Source organism: Falco peregrinus, chromosome 18 (genome assembly GCF_023634155.1).
Source record: "Falco peregrinus isolate bFalPer1 chromosome 18, bFalPer1.pri, whole genome shotgun sequence".
Taxonomy (NCBI): domain Eukaryota; kingdom Metazoa; phylum Chordata; class Aves; order Falconiformes; family Falconidae; genus Falco; species Falco peregrinus.
In genome coordinates, this window is record NC_073738.1 from 3474648 (window position 1) to 3493249 (window position 18602).

Below are 18602 nucleotides of genomic sequence, written 5' to 3' on the forward strand. Positions count from 1 at the left end.
AGCAGTGGGTCCCCGGGTGAGTCTTCCTGCTGCCCCCAGTCCTCCTGCTGCCCCCAGTCCTGGCCCTTGTAGGGACACTGGCTGGGCCGTGTGGCCCCTGATCAGCACGCTGGGTCCAGGTACTCAGCGGAGCAGATGTACGAGCTGGTGGCCAGCATGGGGGAGTACCAGCTCTTTGTGTCACGGTGCAGCCAGCTGGCTGTGCTCTCCTGCCGCAGGCAGGTGCTGCAGGCAGGGCTCGAGGTCACCTTCCCGCCCCTCCTGGAGTGTTACATCTCCAAGGTCTTCCAGGGCTCCCAGCAGATCTGGGTAGACAGGGCAAGACTGAGGTGCTGTGTGTCCCGCTGGGGTGGGGGGTGTACAGCTATGCCTGACACCCCAACAGCTCCATGAGTGGGGACTGGTGGTGAGACGGGATGCTGGGACCATCCCAGCTTGCAGACACACAGGGCATGGCTGGGCCCCACACGCTTCGGGTGCAGAGCAGCCTCCTAAATGGTGTCGGGTTGTGTGGTGCCGTCTCCCTGCCGCAGGCTGTCAGCTGGAACTGCCACCTCTTCAGGCACCTGGAGACACTGGCAGGTCGGGCCAGGGCTGCCCAGACAGATGGCCACCTGCTCACAGGACTTCTCAGTGAGTGCCTCCCGCTGCGCGGGGCTTGCCGGGACAGGCAGGGCTGCAGGCAGCACCAGCTGCTGTCCCACTGCTGGGCCAGGGCTGCCTGCCTGTTGTCGGGGGCTTGGCGCCTCCCTGCTCCTGGCCAGGTTTGCTTCGAGTTCAGGTTGGGGCTGCGCTCCCAGCTGGCCAGCCTGTTCCTGGGCGAGCTGGCGGAGCGGCTGGTGGTGGCCGGCCTGTTCCTGGGCGAGCTGGCGGAGCGGCTGGTGGTGGCCGGCCTGTTCCTGGGCGAGCTGGCGGAGCGGCTGGTGGTGGCCGGCCTGTTCCTGGGCGAGCTGGCAGAGCAGATGACGGCAGCCCCCGAGGGCCATGTGCAGGTGCTGTCGGGCTGCAGGCAGCTGCCTGCCCCTGCCCGAGGGCCCTGCAACCATGGCTCTTGCGCTCAGGCTGGCTTTGGCTGGGCTTTGCCCTCAGCTCAGCCCTCCTCCTGCTAATGTCTATTTAACCCACTCGACTGAGAATTTATTTCTCTGACCCCATTTGTGTCCCGCACCGCCACGCAGGGCCAGCTGCTGCCCCGGATGGGGGCTGCAGGCCCCGATGTGGCTGCGGCCTGCAGCGGCCTGCTCCCCTGCACCGGCCCTGGCGTCACCGGCAGCAGCCCCGGCCCGGCGGCGGCGCCGAGGAGATGCCGGCCCCGGGACCGCCGCGGGCGGCAGGTTCCGACCGGACCCAGCGCCCTTACGTCACGCTGACGTCATGGCGGTGACGCCAGCGCCGGGGGGCTGGGCGCGCCCCCTGGCGGCCCGGCGGGGGGGGGCGGGGGGGGCGGACTGCGTTTCCCATCGGCCCCCGCGGCGATCACATGACCGGGGAGGGCGGAAGATGGCGGAGCCGCCCGGCGCCGCGGCCGAGGACTCGTGGGGGAAGGTGGGTCCCTGCGCCGGGAGCGGGGTGGCCGCTGCGAGGGGCGCGGGGCTGCGGGCGGGGGCGCCGGGGCCGGTGCTGAGGGCTGCGGGTCGGGGGTCAGGGGGAGGGGCAAAGGCCGCAAGTCACTGAGCGGGCGGGGGCGGGGCTGGAGGGCAGGGTGTGCTGCTGGGGGGGGGGGGGGGGGGGGGCTCCGGGGGGCCGCAGGTTGGTGCCGCAGCCCCGCTGACATCTCCCCTCTCCCGCCGCCGGCCCCGCGCAAGGTGGACGCCGCCTACAGCGACAATGGCCTGGACTCGGGTAGGTGCCTGGCGGCCGCTGCAGCCACTTATCGGAAGCCTGATGGCGACAGCGGCTGCTCGGTGCCGCGGCCTGGTCTGTCACTTACTCCGTGAAACCTTCTTCTTCCAGCGCTCTTCATGGAAAACGCCAGGAAAGGCAGCATAGTGTCACGAGCCAACAGCATCGGCTCCACCAGCGCCTCGTCTGTCCCCAACACAGGTCGGTCTCCGGGCTTTGTCCCCCGTGACTGTGGGTCTTTCTGCTCACCGTGGTGCCCGGCATGTCGCTGGGCTCTCAGCCCTCACCCCGCTGCCAAGGGTGCGAGTGCAGCTGGGCAGGATTCCAGGAGTTCAAGGAATTCTGTGGTTTCCAGCAGTGTTTGGAGTCAGTTGGGTTTTGGTGCCTTCTCAGGGGAGCTGCAGGTGTCTCCCCCCTGCCCAGCTCCACAAGGCAAGGGGAAGGGCTGGTGGGGCCCCTTGGAGCGCTTGTCCTTGGCCTGACCTGCTGGCGCTGACCCCCACCTTGGGCGCTGTCTGGGGGCCGCAGCCATAAAGCTCAGCTGGTACCTTGAGCTGTCAGCCCTGCCGTGTGCCTCTGTGCCCCGCGCTGCGGGAGCTCACCGGCCAGGCCTCTTCACACTCACACGAGTTCTCTCCGCGCAGACGATGAGGACAGCGATTATCACCAGGAGTCCTACAAGGAGTCCTACAAGGACCGGCGCAGGCGGGCGCACACCCAGGCGGAGCGGAAGAGGCGAGATGCCATCAAGGTAACCTGAGAGGGCTGCCTGTGCTGGCAGAGCGCAGCGACTTGCTTGTTCCCGGGTCCCTGTGGCACTCAGCACCCTCCTGGTTTTGGCACCTTCCCCTTTGTTTTGCTGCTGGATCCACAGAAGGGTGCTGGGAGCCACCTTGGCTCTGACTGGCTGTGTGGAGGGAGCTGGGATTTGACACCTTTTGAATCAAGTGGTCTTACGCTGCTGAACTCCAAAGACATGCACTGTGGCTCTGCTTCCCCACAGAAAGGCTACGATGACTTGCAGGCCATCGTTCCTACCTGTGAGCAACAGGATTTCTCCGTAGGCTCCCAGAAGCCGAGCAGGGCCATCGTCCTCCAGAAAAGTGAGTCTTGAGGGTGGGGAGAGGGAGGGGGATGCTACCAACCCTCAAACCACCTCGCTAGAGCCATGCACTGTGGAGGTGCAGCACTTGGGGACCTTCTGGTGTGATGATGCTCTGGGGGAGCCTAGGTGCTGGCCACCCCCACTCAGTCACCTCCCCAAGGAGAATCAGGGCAGCCGGGAGCTGATGCTGCCCAGGCTCAGGCACCTTCTGTGGGGTCTTAGGGCTTCACGTGTGTTCTCAAATCCTCACTCTGTGTTTTCATGCTTAGCCATTGACTACATCCAGTTCCTGCACAAGGAAAAGAAGAAGCAAGAGGAGGAAGTTTCTACCCTCAGGAAAGACGTGATGGCCTTGAAGATCATGAAAGTGTAAGGGAGGAGCTGCTGGGGCGCTGCCATCTTCCTGCTGTTTTCCCCCCTGTCCTTGCAAGGCTCTGTGGGTACACAGTGCTTCGCAGGCAGCCTGGCACCTGGAGTCTCAAACCTGTCCCTGCCCACTGTCATCATTTCTCCTCCAGGGGCTCGTTGATGTGGGTCTGACTTGGGTCAGCTGGTGGAGTTTAGTGTGAATGTAGATCTGAGTCAGAAAATGAATCTGCTCCCAGTGTCAGGAGCAGCTGCAGCTTCTCAGTGTTTATTTGCGGGATTTTCCGTAAACTCTTGGTCCTCCCCATCCCTGCAGCAGTTTCTCAATGGCCAGTGAGAGGCAGCGAGCTCTGTCCCCGCAGCCGAGCAGAAGCCGGGTGTGGGAGGCCTCGCTCTGCTGCTGAACACGGGGCGCTTGGTTTGTTTCAGGAACTACGAGCAGATTGTGAAAGCTTATCAGGACAACCCGAATGAGGGGAAGGAGCAGGTCTCTGATGAAATGAAGTTCAATGTTTTCCAAGGCATTATGGATTCCCTGTTCCAGTCCTTTAACGCCTCCATCTCAGTAACGAGTTTTCAGGAGCTCTCGGCACGCGCCTTCAGCTGGATTGAGGAGCACTGCAAACCCCAGGTGAGCTCTGGAGCCGTGGGTGGGCTGTTGCGACAGCAGAGGGGAACGCGGCAGAGACCGCTGCGCCCATCTGCACCCAGCACGGGACCGGGCGCGGGTGTCCCCTCTCCTGAGGCTTCCAAAAGGGCAACATGTAACCAGGGCTGGGCTGGGGCAGGGTGGGGGTGTGGGGAGGATGGGTGCCCAAGCTCCAGCCTCTCCCGCTCCAGCTGCTGGACTGGTTTGGTGCTGAAAGCTGGCCAGGGTGAAAGCGTTTGGAAGGAGGGTCCTGCTTGTTCCCCATCAGACTCTCCAGACACCTAAAGCTCTTCTGGGGTGTAAGAAACCTCTGAGGGGGGCAGGCACTGAGGCAGGGCCGGGTCCCTGTGCTGCTGCGGCTGCCTGAGGCTCTGCGGCTCCGGAACAGAAGCGGGAGCATTTCCCGTATACCGGTGCTGTGGTGTTGGGCACTGCGCGTGCCAGCCCTGGGGCTGTGACCAGGGGTTGCCCACAGGGAGTGGGAGTCTGGGCTCACTGGGAACGTTCCTCCACTGGAACAACTGATGGTGTCTCCTCTCTGCCCCAGACACTGCGGGACATTGCGATCGGGGTCCTGCACCAACTGAAGAGTCAGCTCTACTGAGCCTCCCCCTGCAGCACCAACGGCTCCGGGACTGGACACCTCCTGCCTGGGGGCCTGGGGGATGGGCACCAAGAAAGGCTGGGCCGTCTCCCTCGTGGCTGTTTTTAAAGCTTCTCCGAATTATTTATTGTATTAAGTACAAAACCAAACCAAGGCTGTGCAGGCACCTCTGCTCCACAGTTGATGTTACCAAATATTTGTAGGGATTCTGCAAAGGGGGGAAAAAAGCGTGTGTTGAGTGGAGGATTTTTAAGGTGCCAGAGGCTTTAGCTCAGGCTGGCGCAGGGGGGTGTGCCTGTGCCACCGATTTTTGGCTACAGAGCAGATCTGGTCTGTAACCTCAGGCCTCCAGCACCACTCCTTCCGATCCTGGGGGAGGGGGGAGTGAAACAAGAACGCATGCTAAAAGCCGTTGGTTTCTGTTAAAACAGGTGACGAAGAGGCTTCTCCTCTTAACTTCGGGTTTTCTCATACCTCCCTCTGATGCAGCTGTTGTGGGGCAGGTTTTTTAGTTGCGTAGGTGCTTTGGGGAAGCCTGGCAGAGCTGAAGGACGAGCCCATCGCTGCCAGGGAGCCGCTTGCTTGGCGCAGCTGGGACCTCCCTGGTGCAGAGCTGGCGGCACGTGCCGGCGACATGCTAAAACCTGCCCTCTTCTGCTGTAGCTGCAGTTCCCCTGAAAGGGAGACGGGAGCGAGTTTTCTGTGCAGCCTTTTCCTGCTCGTGCTGAAACACGCCTGGCTTCTGCCCTTGGCCCTTGATGTGGCCATACTGCGGGAAAGTAATTCAGTGGGTGTAGCACAGCGCTGCCACAAGCTCTTGTTGCTCCTTAGAACTTCTATATACACACACACACACATATATATATATAACCAGCCTTGAGCCTTGATTTGATTTTTGTTTTTATCAATGACTGAAATCATCCTGAAGCACGATCAGCTTCAGCTTTGCAGAGAGGTGCTCGCTGGGACACAACCTGTCACACGCTGGGTCATGGCTCTGGCGCTTTGTGGGGCGGTGCAGCTGCTGCCCAAGCGATGGCTGCGCACCACACAGAGCGAGCGTGCGGGGGATCCTCCAGCACGGTGGTGCTGGCAGCAGGATTTGTTCCCTGGAATTGTGTTGATGCTCCCACTCCAGGGGTAGCAGATATTTATTTTACACTGGTTTTCCACTGTTGATGAAGTAGCACTCAGCTGTAGGTTATGTGGTTTGAACGCTGTGGCCTGAGAATGTTTAAGCTACTGCTTCTACCCCTGTTTAATACCAGAGAACCCACTGTAGGGCGTGTGTGAGATTTTTATACAAAATTCTTCTTCAAACCCTGCCTTTGGGTGCCTTTTTCAATCCGATGGAAGCCCCAGAGTCAAACCCTGCAGTGGTGCACATCACTGACATAGCACACACAGGGTCAGCTCTGTCTTGCCTGGAAGATGTTGCTTTGTGATGAAGAAAATGCTCTCGGTGGTGAGCGGGTGGGGATCGGGCTCCGCAGCTGAACAGGGGGCACAGCCTGAACCCCTGGACAAGCTCTGCCAGAAGCTGCCTCCTGCCTTGGGGGGAGGACGTGGAGTTTTACAGACCTCACATGTGAAAGCGACATATTTTTCTATTGTGAAAAGTAATTAAATAAATTTTGCTGAATGTTTTAATGATTTTTCTGCTTCTGTTGCTAAGTTCCTGGAGCCTTCCCCTGGCGCTGCTCAGAGACTGAGGGGTAGTTTCTGGAAGCCCAGCCCAGTGTCGTGGCTCTAGTTACCCTCTCCTTGCTCCTGCCTTCCCCTCCCCTCGGTGGCTGCGACCCAGAGCCCAAACCCTGCCCCGCCACCCTTTGAACAGAGCAAAATGCCACAGCAAAGCACAGCTGAACCGAAAGCCTGGTGTTTAATGGGTTGTGTTCTGGTGTACCACTGAGTCACGCTGCGGGAAGCAGCTGAAATACACGAAGAGCTCTGCAGCCTAAGGGGTCACTATTTCATTCGCTTCCTTTTCTTACCAGAACACCAGGGACTCTGTAACTGCACTTGCTCACTCACAGCCTCCCCTGCGCAGCCCCGTGAGGACACCCAGCCTTGACACCTCACTGCCCTGGCGGGCAGGAAAACACATTCCCTCTGCAAGTGAGAGTGAGAGGGCCCAGGGCCGAGTCGCTCCGACCACCCTTCCAGCTGCAAAGCATTTTAAAACAAACGCATATACACAGGATGAGCCCAAGCCCTGCAAAAAGAGACAAAATCAACAACCCAACAGCTGAGTCTCAGCATCAGCTCCTTCCCCCTGGGCCAAAGACTCCTTCAGTGGCTCACACAGCCGTCGGCAGCGTGACGTTGTGGTCCTCATCTGTCTCTATCCCAACCTCCTCCTGTGCAAGCACAGAGTGTCTCAGCAGGGCGGCTGCCCTGGCCCAGCAGCGCAGGCAGAGCCAGGGCTGCGGGGCAGAGCCCGGCCTCGGTACTTACAAAGAATTGCTTCTTGCTTTTGGGGTACCCCTCCAGGATGGCCTCCAGCAGCTCGGTTGCCTGGTGAGACAGGGGTGCTGTGAGGGCTGCACGATGGCCACACTGAGCTGCCAGTGACAGGTAGCCCTGCTACAGCTCTTGGGGACTATCCCCCTTGGGGACTATCCCCCGTAGGGATGTCACAAGTCACTGCAGCTCAGATGACAGCATGGGAGTGGCCCTCTAACACGAGGACAGGCTGGTTTGTTTCCTGAGGACAGGCAGAGCTCTGCAGGGGCTGGTATGCTTGGGCACTGCAGCAACACAGCCTTTTCCCAGGGGATCACCTTGGTACCCACAAGTCTTCCCCAGAACCTGCGTGGCCCCAGAGACGGCACTGAGCAGGGATGGCGCAGCACTCCCTGCCCCACAGCTACGGCATTCACCTGAGGCCTCCTCACTCCACACTGCAGCAGTGGGAAGGTGCTCAGCTCCAACAGGGGCGGCTCCACAAGGTGCCAAGCAGACCCCACGTCCCCATCAGAGCGTCAGTGTCACCGCAGGACTGTCACCACCACCTCCCCGGTGCTGGCCACCCACCCCACTCCATGGCACGACCATTACCATTCGCTTCCTCCGCCGCCACTCCTTGCAGTACAGCTTCTGCTCACTGCAGACCTGCGAACAGCAACAGAACATGAGAACTGACCAAGCAGCAGCTGCCCCACGAAGCTGCCGTAAGCCCAATGCCGGGAAGCGTCTGGAGCCCACCCCATGTCCCAGCTACAGCCAACAGGTTATTTAACAGCACAAGCAGCTCATGAAGCCCCTGCGGGGACATGAACATCTCCCTGAAACGGATCAGGCAAGACAGGGAAAGACAAATTGACCAAGTGGCAGGTGACCACATGAAGCAAAGGTTTGCAAGGAAGAGGCAGCTCAGGCTGTTGCCTAAAGACACCCTGAGAGTTGTCACCATCGCACATACAGCCGAGGCTCACGCAGAGGCCCTGTGGGGCAGCGCAGGGCCCGCACAAGCCCCTGCCTCTCTCACATCAGTGTCAGTCTGACTGGGGATGGGTAACCTGATGCAAAGCCTGGTACAATCAGCCCAGCCCTGACCCAGGCTCTGCTGCTGGTGCTTGGCTCAGCCCCTGGCAGCTCTTTACCTTCTCTTTTTCTTCTGGAGTCACATGGTTGGTGGCAGACTTGATCCTCTCCAGCTTCTCTGTGTAACTTGCACAGTCCTTCCTCAATTCCTCGATCTCTCTGGCCACCTCATGGGTTGTCATGGAGCTGTTCAGCTCCTTCAGCTCTAGAAGTGAGGCACTGATCAGCAGCAGGGTCAACAGGCACGGGACCAGGGCACTGCTTCCTGTGCTCTTGGGGCCACCAGCTGCTCCAGGTACCGGTGGGGGCTAGTCGGGTGGCCAGGGCACACTTACCGGCCTCCATTTGCCGGCAGCTTTGCTGCAGCTCCTGCACCTTGCCGGAGAGCGTGGCAATCTCCCCATCCAGGCTGCGGAGCTCTTCATCGCTGGCAGCCGGGAGCTGCTCCTGCAGTGAGGCAGGGGTCAGCGGGGCCAGGTGCCAGCAGGGCCAGGGCCCAGGCCCAGGGCTTACCTGGTCGGCAAAGTAGATCTTCTGCTTCCCGTAGGCCTTCTCACGGATACGGCCCTGCTGCACCAGCTGCTCCAGTGCCTTCACCACGGCCTGCAGGAGGGGCACTGTCAGCCGGGCCCCTCGCCCCGGCCCGCCCTGCGCCCCCGGTCCCGCTCACCGCCTTGCCCAGCCCGTGCTCCCGCTGCAGGTTGCCGAAGGCGTCCTGGGCGCTGTACGGCCGGTTCTGCTCCTGCAGGTACCGCAGCAGGACGGCGGCGGCGCCTCCTGTGGGACAGCCCGCCGGTCACCGCGGCCACCCAGGCCTGCAACGGGAGGGCGGCAGCTGCCCGGTGCCCGCCCCGGCCCCACTCCCCGCCCGGTGCCCGGTGCCCGCCCCAGCCCCGCTCCCGCTCTCCGCTCAGCCGCCCGGTGCCCGTTCCCCGCCCCGGCCCCGCTCACCGCCCGCAGCGGCTCCCTCGCGCCCTTTGCTCATCCTCTACCTCCCTCCCCGCTCCGCTCGCGGCCAGCGGCGATGACGCACTTCCGGCGCGCCGCCCGCTCCCCACCAATCAGCGAGCGGGAAAACAAACCGCCCCCGATCGGCGGGAGACCCCAGCGCCGGCCCGCGCCCGAGCCGCGCCGCTGGCAGCAGCGCCCCCCGGCGGCCCGGCCCAGCCCGTTCCCCCGGCAGCAGCGGGGCGGCCTGCGGCTCCGCCCGCCTCGGGGCACAGCGGCCTGCCCGGGCCGGCACAGGCCCGTCCGCCGGCGAAAAAGCGCTGGGCCGGGGCCGGGCGGGGGGCAGCCGGGCCGGGTAGGCATCGGGCAGGCACCCGCCACCGCCCACAGCTCGGCCCCCCCACCAGCCGGGCGCTCGTACAGGGCAACCTGTGAGCGCCACCCCCCTCGCCCGGGGCTGGGCAGCCACCCCCACCCCCCCCCCCCCCCGCGGCTAAGGGCAGCCCCCCCCCGGCCTGGCCGCAGCCCCCCGGCCAGTGTGAGCCCCTGGCACGGCCATTGCATGAAGGCGGGCGCAGACAGACGACAGGAGCGGGTGCAGGGGTTTCCCTGATGAGGTACGCTCTTTGCTCAACAAACGCAATCGGAATCAGGTTCTATGGCTTAGAAAAGCAATGGGGAAGCTCAGCGAGGCAGAGGGCCGGGGCCGCCCAGCTGACAGAATGTCTCTCCCCTGTAGTCTGCTGGTTTGTTGAGTGACCGCAACGGGCACGAACTCTTCGGTCACTGGTGGCTTGGGCCAGTGCCCCCCGCATGGCTCCCACCACCGCTGCGCAGGGTTGGGAAGCAGCAGGCTGTCCCCAGGGCCAGCAACGGGCTGGGGAGTGCAGCTCCACCTCTTCCCTCCTCTGGAAAACCCCTCCCTAGCGGTTCCGTGAGAGCTGGTGACAGGGGAAGTGCAGCATCGCCACCGCTGCACCACTGTCCACGCTGCACGCGTGCTGGAGGAGCACAGGGGGGGTTTAGCAAAGTGTTAGTCCATTAATTTTAGGAAAGCAACACAAGAGCAGCTGCCACATGTAGATGTTCTTCGCAGGACTCTAGTCATCACAGTTGATGTCTTATTGCCATTACGTCTCTTACAAAATAGCATCACTAGAAAGCTGGAACTGGAGATGAGCGGTCATTGCAAGTACAAACATTGCGGCCATACACCGCTGTGTCCACAACAGGAGCAAGGGGGTTGTTTCTACCCGGAGCTGGATATTGCTGGAAGAGAAGACTTGGATTCTGTGCACATTTTAGGAGTGGGGAATGGTTGTCTTAAAGACAGAATAGCATTAAAATCCCAGACAGTAAGTCTGAGGGGAAACCGATCCCCTTCACCTGGTTACACAACAGCCCCGGAAGGCTGGCTTCAGGATTGTCCTTGGCGATGCTAAGTCGGTCTGACCGGTGGTCTCTACAGCCGCAGACACCAGATTTATTGTCTTAGGTGAGGAAGTTTGGAGCAAGCAGCATCCTGGCAGACAGTGCAGGGCAACGCATGGGTGATTGTGGAGCTATCACATCAACGCCTTTTCCCTATGAATTACCAGTGTAGTTTATTTCAAAATCCAAGCGAGGCTACAGAGTCACAAGTCACAGTGGTGTTCCCAGCCAGGACTGGCTGTCACGTCACTCATACTCACACAGGAGACAATCTAGGTAACTGTGCAAGGCTTTTCCTTCCAGGATTCCCTCCACGATGTGCAACAGAAAACCAGAGGGAAGTGATGGGATTGCTTACTGGCCCCGTGAGCCAGCAGGATCCAGCTGGTTCAGCTCAGACTGATCCAGCAGTTCAAAGTCATCCCCTTCTGCATCAGTGTCCAAGTCCGAGCTGGCCGATCTGAGGTAAGTCTTTGCACCTCTCTGGGGATTGTTGCTGCATGAGGAGCCTGGCTGAGGGGCTCCTGACAGCGCAAGCTGTATCATCCCCCTGGTGACAAATCCAGCTATGTTGTTGGTAAGATTCTGTACAGATGGTAGCGTGCCGGATTCTTCCTGGTCATAAGGGAGATGGAAATCTTCTGTCAATTGTGGGCGGTAAGCCAGACTTGGGATCCCAATGCTGGTGTCATCTTCATCATCTATGCCAGTTGCTTCTGGGTTTATGGAAGGGAAGTCTGGGAGATCCCTGGCAAAAGATTCTTCTGGGTCACTGTGACCATCCAGGTCTAGAAGGGGAGAAAATGCTTTAAATACACAGTACATGCCAAACACTTCACAGGCAAGGGCAGCACAGCACACAGAAGCTGGAGGCAGACTGTCTCTTGCCAGCTCCCAGACCAAATGCTCTTTAACCTCCCCACACACAGCTGTTTGGGCTGCCTGCTGACCTCCCAGTTCACTGGCAAGGAATGCAGATGCTGAACCAGACACCTTCTGCCAGAGGAAAGCACCCCCTCCCAGGCTTTGTGCTGCAACCAGTACCCCTACAGCCAGAGACTGGCAGAGCTGGATCTGCCTTTGAAGAGCTACTGTCATTACTCTACTAAAGCACCACAGGAATGAAGGAGGAAGCTCAGCTCTGAAAAAACTTGCAGTTGCTTCTCACCTTAGGTGGCGTGACAAGACATCAAACAGTTAGACCTCAAGGACAGAAGGCAATGCATCCTCCCTCCAACCTGCCACACCAGCACCTGCTCAGCATTCCACACCTTCCAGAAGCTGCCCATTTCCTCTCACCTTCTGATCCCTCTGTCAGGGGAGTCTGGCCCCTCGAAAGGTTAAACATCCCATTTTCAGTGTAGGAAACCTCAGCATCCGAATGCTCCGAGTCAGAGATGGTTAGTTCCTTGGCGACTAGAGAGTCATCCAGCTTTGAAATAGGAGATAAAGTTGAAAACATCAATACTGGAAAGCTCATTCCTGTGCCTCAAGACAGAAAACGTGATCCAGTGGCCTCCAGCTAAACCCAGCCCTCATGGGAGGCTAGTACCGGAGGCTCATTTCCCATTTTGCTACCCAGCCTAGGAGAACTGCAGTTGGTACAAGCAGCTCCAGACATCCTTGAGCGAGACAGAATAAGGAAATATCTCTCTAAAAGAACATCCTCATCTGATCTTCCATCACAGCTCAGCTTCACACTCAGCTGGATACACAGCCACACACTGCACATCCGTGCAATGCAGTGAGTTTATTCTATTCAGCCACTCTATTTCTGAGACACTTTGTTACCTTGGGACAGAATGCGGCAAGCTCCTCCTCGCTGTCACTCCCATCATCCGCAGCCTCCTGACTAAGGGATCGGCGACGCACTGCCAGAAAGCACAATTAAAGCTTATTATTGCTGCCAGGACAGGGGTCTGTACAGGACCAACCTTATGCCAAGCAAAAAAGCCCTGAACTGGCAAGCTGGGACACAACACAACGCAGCATGCTTTTTCCACAGCAGAGCAACGTGATCATTTCTGACTTGGGCTGCTGCAGATCTTTTGCCGAGATAAACATGTTTAGCAGCTACCTTGCAGAGAGTCCTTCCTCTTTTTTTTCAGTGCAGCTGCAATATGGAACACACAGTTCTGGCAGCTGAGAAATGGAGCAGCTCAGCACCATGAAGAACCATGAAGAACCAGCTGCTCACTGGGAAACGCCTGTGGAGGCAGAGCTGCCTTGCTGCCTACCCAAAGCAGCTGCAAGTATTTGCCAAGGGCAATGGAGTGACTGCCGTGCCGTGCATGCAGCCCTATCCCACTCCAAGGCCAGGGGCTCGATTCACAGGCTGTTTCAGGTACCCAGGATCAGTGTCTGAAGGGTCAGAAACACAGTACAGAAACTTACGTTGCTTCTCCCGCTGCTTTGATATCATGTAGCCTCGAACACTGAAATCCAGCCGCTGCAGAGCTGGCTCCAGCTTCATGTACATGCGCTGCCCCAGTCTGTGGTACACAGCAAGGGGCCACAGCAGGATGAAGAGCACTGAGGTAAGTGGGAACGCTGATTAGAAGTTTGTTCAGGATGCTACTTGGCAAACATCTTGCCCATTTTGTGATGCAGTGCAACACACAGAGTATGCAAGATCTGAGTACTGAAGGCAGTGCTGCAGAAGGCTGTTAGAATTGGTGCAATCACCTCTGCCAATTTAACAAAATTGAGAGGCCAGCCTACTAGTGCTCAGATCTCTGGTTACTAAGCACTCAAACGCGTTCTCTCTGGACCAGAGACCTTAGAGTCCTGGTCAAGAACCACCACATTCCAGGCAGAATGTATTATTTTAAATTTTAAAGCCATTCACACAAGCTTTCCTTTTGAGCAGAAGAGCCCCATCCATCAGACATTCAGATCCCACTCATCTCTACCCCTTTTCAAGTCTGTATTGGCACAGAGTTCTACTTACATAGCAAGTATGAGAGCAAGAGTCCAGGGATATACCGGCCCAGGACAGCCAGGAAAGTAAAGACTCCACACACTAGAAGGCAAAACTGAAGACATGGGAGACAGTGAACTTTCAAGGTTAAACAGTGGATTCACATCGTTCTTGACCGTCTTGTTCTCTACAGATTCTAGGTCAAGTCATGAGTCTAACAGCAAATTCTTCCTAGCGTTCAACTACCCTGCTCTAGGACTAGCGCAGACACAGGAGGCATCCGGCTTCAGAGCAACAGGCAGCGGACCAAGGCCTCTTGCCTCACAATATGAGAAGCTTCCCAAAGCAGGCAGGCTTAAAGCAAGGAAGAGGTTAAAGATGACAGAACTCTTCAACATGAAAAGGACAAGGACAGTACCACTGTGTTACAGGTTCCTCTTTGTGTAAGCCTCAAAAAAAGAAGAAAAAAAGGGGGGGGGGGGGGGGGGAAAGCTTGACCACTTTCTCAAACTGTTAAAATCCAGTGAGAGACATGAGTTTGACAGACACTTAAAAAGCTAGAAATGTACAGAAGGAGCAGATACATTTTTCCCTTTACTAGTGCAATCAACATGCCGACACTCGTTTTTGCCTCCCTCCTTCACAACCTGATTATTCTGCTTGTGCTTTCTATTCTTCACCACCACTTAATAGCCAAGTTGTTGTGGGAGACCTCCCACGGTAAACTCCCATGTCTGAATGCATTCAGCCAACGCTGGATGCCACCGCAAGGGGATACCGGTGGTCAGCAGAGGCTCCACACCAAACATTTTGTTTGCTGAGGTCTGCACATTCTTACCTTGCCAGGGTTTTGCCTCTTGAAAATGAAGAGATTACTTAAGAAGTTGGTCCCAGACACCCATCCTTCAGCCAAGTGGTGACAGAGTTCTGGCACTCCGAGCAGTCGAGGGTGAACATATCCCCAGCTGCAGTGAAGGTAAGAATTTGGGAACAGATATTACTGCGTCGACATCAGTGCAGAAGTCACTGGTTACAAATGCTGTCTCAGTACTGCCTTCTCTTCTCCCCCAGCTGCTAAGCTTGAGAGATAAGGGTCAGCCTGCCTTTCAAAACTCCACCTTGCCAAAAGCAGCACTTCTGCACACCATTCTACAAGTGTCCCAGTTCTCCCATAGCAGCCAAGGAGCAGTAATTTCAGTCATTCAGTCTTTTGGCTTAGACTAGTTTCCATGCTACTCGAGGGAAAGGGCAGTGCAGAAGCAAATCAAGCAAATCCATCTGCTTTTTCTGCATTTATTTGGTCAACTGCAACCCCCAAGAATTCAGCATGAGGTCTACAAGCAGCCTTGTACCTTACTTAATATATTCAGTTACTCTGGAGGCATTGTCTTTGGCAAGTTCTATTAGTGCTTCTTAACTGCCAGTCACAAGGACTTGAAGATTAGGAAAAGCAATTCCTTTTGTACTTGGGCCTCTTGCAAAAAAAACCAAAAAAAAAAATCATTAAAATTGACATTTGGCAACAGCTCAAGTGCTTTAATCAGGAGTTGAGCATCCAGTGCAGCTTGGCAGCACAGGTGGGCAGAAAGGTGTGCCCAGAGAGGAAGGTGTTATTAGCAAGACAACACCCCAGAGTTTCTTAACCCATTATTACTGCTGCCGTCAGATCATAACTATGCAGAAACAACTTCTGGAACAAGCCTATTAAACAATCCCTATCACGTCTCAGACGGCTTCATTATTTCCAAATGAAATGCTCTTTTCCTGCTGTTGGAAGCCCATACATACAAAAGGAATCACTTTTAAGGCAGCAGCTCTAACTTTAAGGGTGCGGGGGGAAGTTTTACAACACTCAAGCAAGCACTATTGAGGGCTACTGCAAAGGCAAAGATTAAATATAACATAATGGCTTCTTGGGCAAGTCAAAAACTTGTCACAACTGCTTGACAGAGCCCAGAGCTCCATCCTCCCTTCACTAAGCAGCTCCCTTCTCCCCCTTCCTTCCTCGCTTAAAGGAGCCAACATTACAAGCATGTGCAGGTAATAATTACATGGTATCACAGCAAAGTACCAAACAGCAGAGGATTAAATTAGTTTCCTACCTCTCATTGTCTAATTCGTCAGGTCTTGCCACTAAAATATTAAGAACAGACACTACATTAGTTGCAAGGAATTTTGCCATGAGAATGCTTAGCTCTTGGGATTTAAGTAAAGCTTTAATGAGTTGGGGGGATACCTGGAAAAGACATTAACTATAATCAAGAACCGAAGATGCATAATGCGTTTTGAAGGTGTACATGTGACCGTACAAGACTGCAAGAGGGTCTCCTTGTTGCTCCTCAGTATTTGTTGGATGTTGTCTGGAAGGCTGCTCTGGTTATGCTGACAGATAATTGCAAAAGCCACCACTTTCATCTCCCTCCCTTCCCCTGCACACACCAGATGGTGAAGGCACAACAACTTGCTTACTGAGAGGCATCAAAGATTTAAGTCTTTTGATACTTTCTCACCCAGGCTGGGATTTGAAAAGCGACCAAGGGACATACCAGTTATCCTGATAAATAAGAGATCAAGGTTATGAGGGAGCTGGACAGATACCTCCCCGTAAGTAGTAACACTCCATGACAGAGCCTGAGCCAAGCTGCTGCTTTAACCTCTTCCCAAGAACGACACAGAACACAAGGTGAAGCAGAAAGCTGGGAGTTGTACCTGCTAGTTAGTTAGAGAACCACCTCTGGGAGCATGCAAGCCATACACACGGCTTCAAAATCAACCTGTCCATGCAAAGCCAACAAAATCCTGAGCTGCTAAGAGTGGTAGTATTCATAAGTATATTAATATCATAAACGATAGACAGAACTGCTTTGTTTACTGAAAGTTTGAGACTAACTTCATTAACAGCTGCTAAGATGGCTCTCCTTTCAAAGAAATCCCTACTCAACAGCAAGGCTGCTGGGACTCATCTTTATCTTAAAACATGAAGCTGGTTTACTATGGATTCTGAGGAGAAACAGATGTATTCCACTGTCCTGGTTTCGGCTGGGATAGTTAATTTTTTTCTTAGTAGCTGGCACAGTGCTGTGTTCTGGATTTAGTATGAGAATACTATCGATAACACACTGTTTCAGTTGTTGCTAAGTCGTGCTTACCCCAAATCAAGGACTTTTCCGTTTCCCAGGCTCTGCCAGCGAAGAGGTGCACAAGAAGCCAGGAGGGAGCACAGCCAGGACAGCTGACCAGAACTAGCCAAAGGGCTATTCCATACAGTAGAATGTCATGCTTGGTATATAAACTGGGGGGAGCTGGCTGAGGGCCACCAATCGCTACTGGGGGAGCCTGGCTGGGCACTGGTCAGCGGGGAATGAGCAACTGTGCTATGCATCAGTTGTTGTTTTCCCTCTCCTCTTTGTTATAATTTTTTTTTTTAATTTCAGTTATTAAGCCACCTTATCTCAATCCATGGTGTTTACGTTTTTCTGATTCTCCTCTCCATCCCACCGGCAGGGGCAGGGAGCGAGCGAGCAGCTGCATCTCGTGCTTAGCTGCTGGCTGGGGTTAAACCACAACATGCACTTCAATTCTCGCTCTTGTACCAAATGCTCGGAAGGTGAATCACTGCTTCCAAACCTGCACTTGTTCACGTACACCACATGTTTCAAGATTATGAGACAAATACCAGTGTCACAAGCATGAAAAGGTTGTCTTATGTTTATGTAGGTAAGGATTTTCCAACTCTAGGAAGCACATGCCTACAGTACTCTTGCCTGCTTTTAGACTCACGAAGCAAAAGAGACATGATTTTAACTATTTAACTCCAGATGGTGCAGAACCTGTACCTGTGGGGCTAAAAGCAGTGCTTAATTTGCTGCTGTCAACTCAAATGTTGCAACTTACCTGCAATTTCAGGCCAGATTTTGCTCTTCCACTGATCTAGACAAACTACTACTATGAGGGTAAATGCAACCAGGAACAGCAAGCGAAGAGAAGTCAGAGCAAAAAACCTATGGGGAAGAAATTAAGAAATCGGTACCGACCAGATCCATGCAACACACACAAAAGGGGTAACACGAACTAACTCAAAACGAAATGAGTCGCTCAGTAAGAGTTATAGCCAGAGAAAAGCAAGCAAGTGCTAATCAGCCAGCACCCAGCCTGCCTGCACTGCCTGGCAGGGAGCTTATCAGGCAGCTGCGGTCAGGTTGCTTTGGGGACCCTGATCTGCTCGTGTCATTTCTAGCCCAACAGCCCCACTTTACAGCTCACCTGTTGGAGGCAAGGGAACCTGCCGCCCTGCCTCCACCGCTCACACAACGCTTGGGGTTTTGCTCATTAGTTTTATGCTTTCAGAGAATGAGGAAAACACGCCAAAAGCTGAAGCAGACGCCGGCACTTCCAGGTTCCTTCTCAGCTGCTGAAACAGGCCACGAGCTGGAGCCCTCAGGTCACCCGCGGGGGTCCCACCACCCACCGGGGCCGCTCCCGGCCCGTGCGAGGGGACCGGGCTGCCCGGCGGAGGGGCCGTTCCTGCCTGGAGAACCGGCTCGCCAGGCCCCGGGAGAAGGAGAGCGAGCGGCCCCGAGTGCGCCCCGCGGCTGCCCGGTCGCTGGTGCCCTCCGAGCGCCCACCCGAGGGGCGCCGCCGCGGGGGGCCGGAGTGCCAGCCCAGCCCGGCGCGTTCCTGCCTCTCCGGAGCCCAGCCGGGCCGCCCGCCCCCGCCGTAAGGGGCCCGGCCAGGACGCGCCTCCCGACACCGGGGGCCGCTCCGCCGCCCGGCGGTCCCACAGGGGAGCGGCCCCGAACCCCTCCGGTGCGGCCCGCCCGCCGCCCCGCCAGCCGCGGCCCGGGCCCCGCCGCCGCCCGCTCACCAGAAGAGGCCGTGCGCCGCCGCCCACCACAGCGCGCTGCGGCCCGGCCGCTCCCACACCAGCGCGGCCTGCGCGGCGCTCAGCAGCGGCTCGTAGGGCCCCAGGCGGCCCCGCAGCGCCGCGCTCAGCTCCTGCACCCGCCGCTGCCGCTCGCCGGGCCGCGCCGCCGCCGCCGCCATGGCTCCCTCACGGCATCAACATCCGGCCGCCCAGCGCGCGCACACGGTCACCACCGACATGGCGGCCCCCGCTGCAGGGGAGCGCTGGGCGCCGCCATCTTGGCGCAAGCGCAGTCGTCGCCGGCTGCCGATGCGCAGGCGCGTTGCC

General features: G+C 56.9%; 3 protein-coding genes across 3 annotated transcripts; 1 reads left to right on the top strand and 2 right to left on the bottom strand.

Annotated features, from left to right (window-relative positions):
• The first annotated feature begins 1198 nt into the window (after window positions 1-1198).
• On the top strand, window positions 1199-6216 carry MLX (MAX dimerization protein MLX). Its single transcript, XM_055789930.1, has 8 exons — window positions 1199-1545; window positions 1806-1842; window positions 1954-2043; window positions 2487-2593; window positions 2846-2945; window positions 3217-3316; window positions 3743-3944; window positions 4510-6216. The coding sequence occupies exons 1-8, from the start codon at window positions 1216-1218 to the stop codon at window positions 4564-4566; spliced, it is 1023 nt and encodes a 340-aa protein (XP_055645905.1). The 5' UTR covers window positions 1199-1215; the 3' UTR covers window positions 4567-6216.
• A 213-nt stretch (window positions 6217-6429) lies between these two features.
• Window positions 6430-9170, bottom strand: PSMC3IP (PSMC3 interacting protein). Its single transcript, XM_055789931.1, has 8 exons — window positions 9064-9170; window positions 8783-8889; window positions 8626-8715; window positions 8448-8559; window positions 8172-8317; window positions 7627-7680; window positions 7024-7083; window positions 6430-6926 (listed from the first exon to the last, which is right to left on the bottom strand). Exons 1-8 carry the CDS (start codon window positions 9095-9097, stop codon window positions 6867-6869), a joined length of 663 nt encoding a protein of 220 aa, XP_055645906.1. The 5' UTR covers window positions 9098-9170; the 3' UTR covers window positions 6430-6866.
• A 494-nt stretch (window positions 9171-9664) lies between these two features.
• On the bottom strand, window positions 9665-18565 carry RETREG3 (reticulophagy regulator family member 3). The gene is made up of 9 exons (XM_055789919.1): window positions 18276-18565; window positions 17306-17412; window positions 15514-15544; window positions 14250-14376; window positions 13442-13526; window positions 12886-13023; window positions 12283-12362; window positions 11791-11923; window positions 9665-11279 (listed from the first exon to the last, which is right to left on the bottom strand). The coding sequence occupies exons 1-9, from the start codon at window positions 18452-18454 to the stop codon at window positions 10846-10848; spliced, it is 1314 nt and encodes a 437-aa protein (XP_055645894.1). The 5' UTR covers window positions 18455-18565; the 3' UTR covers window positions 9665-10845.
• Between the last annotated feature and the right edge of the window lie 37 nt (window positions 18566-18602).

Coding starts and splice junctions, on each gene's coding strand:
- MLX (XM_055789930.1), top strand. CDS start 1,216: ATGTGGCTGCGGCCTGCAGCGGCCTGCTCCCCTGCACCGGCCCTGGCG. Junction 2,594..2,845: donor AGAGGCGAGATGCCATCAAG/GTAACCTGAGAG, acceptor GCTTCCCCACAG/AAAGGCTACGATGACTTGCA. Junction 3,945..4,509: donor AGGAGCACTGCAAACCCCAG/GTGAGCTCTGGA, acceptor TCTCTGCCCCAG/ACACTGCGGGACATTGCGAT.
- PSMC3IP (XM_055789931.1), bottom strand. CDS start 9,097: ATGAGCAAAGGGCGCGAGGGAGCCGCTGCGGGCG. Junction 8,890..9,063: donor CGAGGGAGCCGCTGCGGGCG/GTGAGCGGGGCC, acceptor GCTGTCCCACAG/GAGGCGCCGCCGCCGTCCTG. Junction 8,560..8,625: donor AGATCTACTTTGCCGACCAG/GTAAGCCCTGGG, acceptor GCCTCACTGCAG/GAGCAGCTCCCGGCTGCCAG.
- RETREG3 (XM_055789919.1), bottom strand. CDS start 18,454: ATGGCGGCGGCGGCGGCGCGGCCCGGCGAGCGGCAGCGGCGGGTGCAG. Junction 15,545..17,305: donor AATCTGGCCTGAAATTGCAG/GTAAGTTGCAAC, acceptor TTAATATTTTAG/TGGCAAGACCTGACGAATTA. Junction 13,527..14,249: donor AGAGGCAAAACCCTGGCAAG/GTAAGAATGTGC, acceptor CCATGTCTTCAG/TTTTGCCTTCTAGTGTGTGG.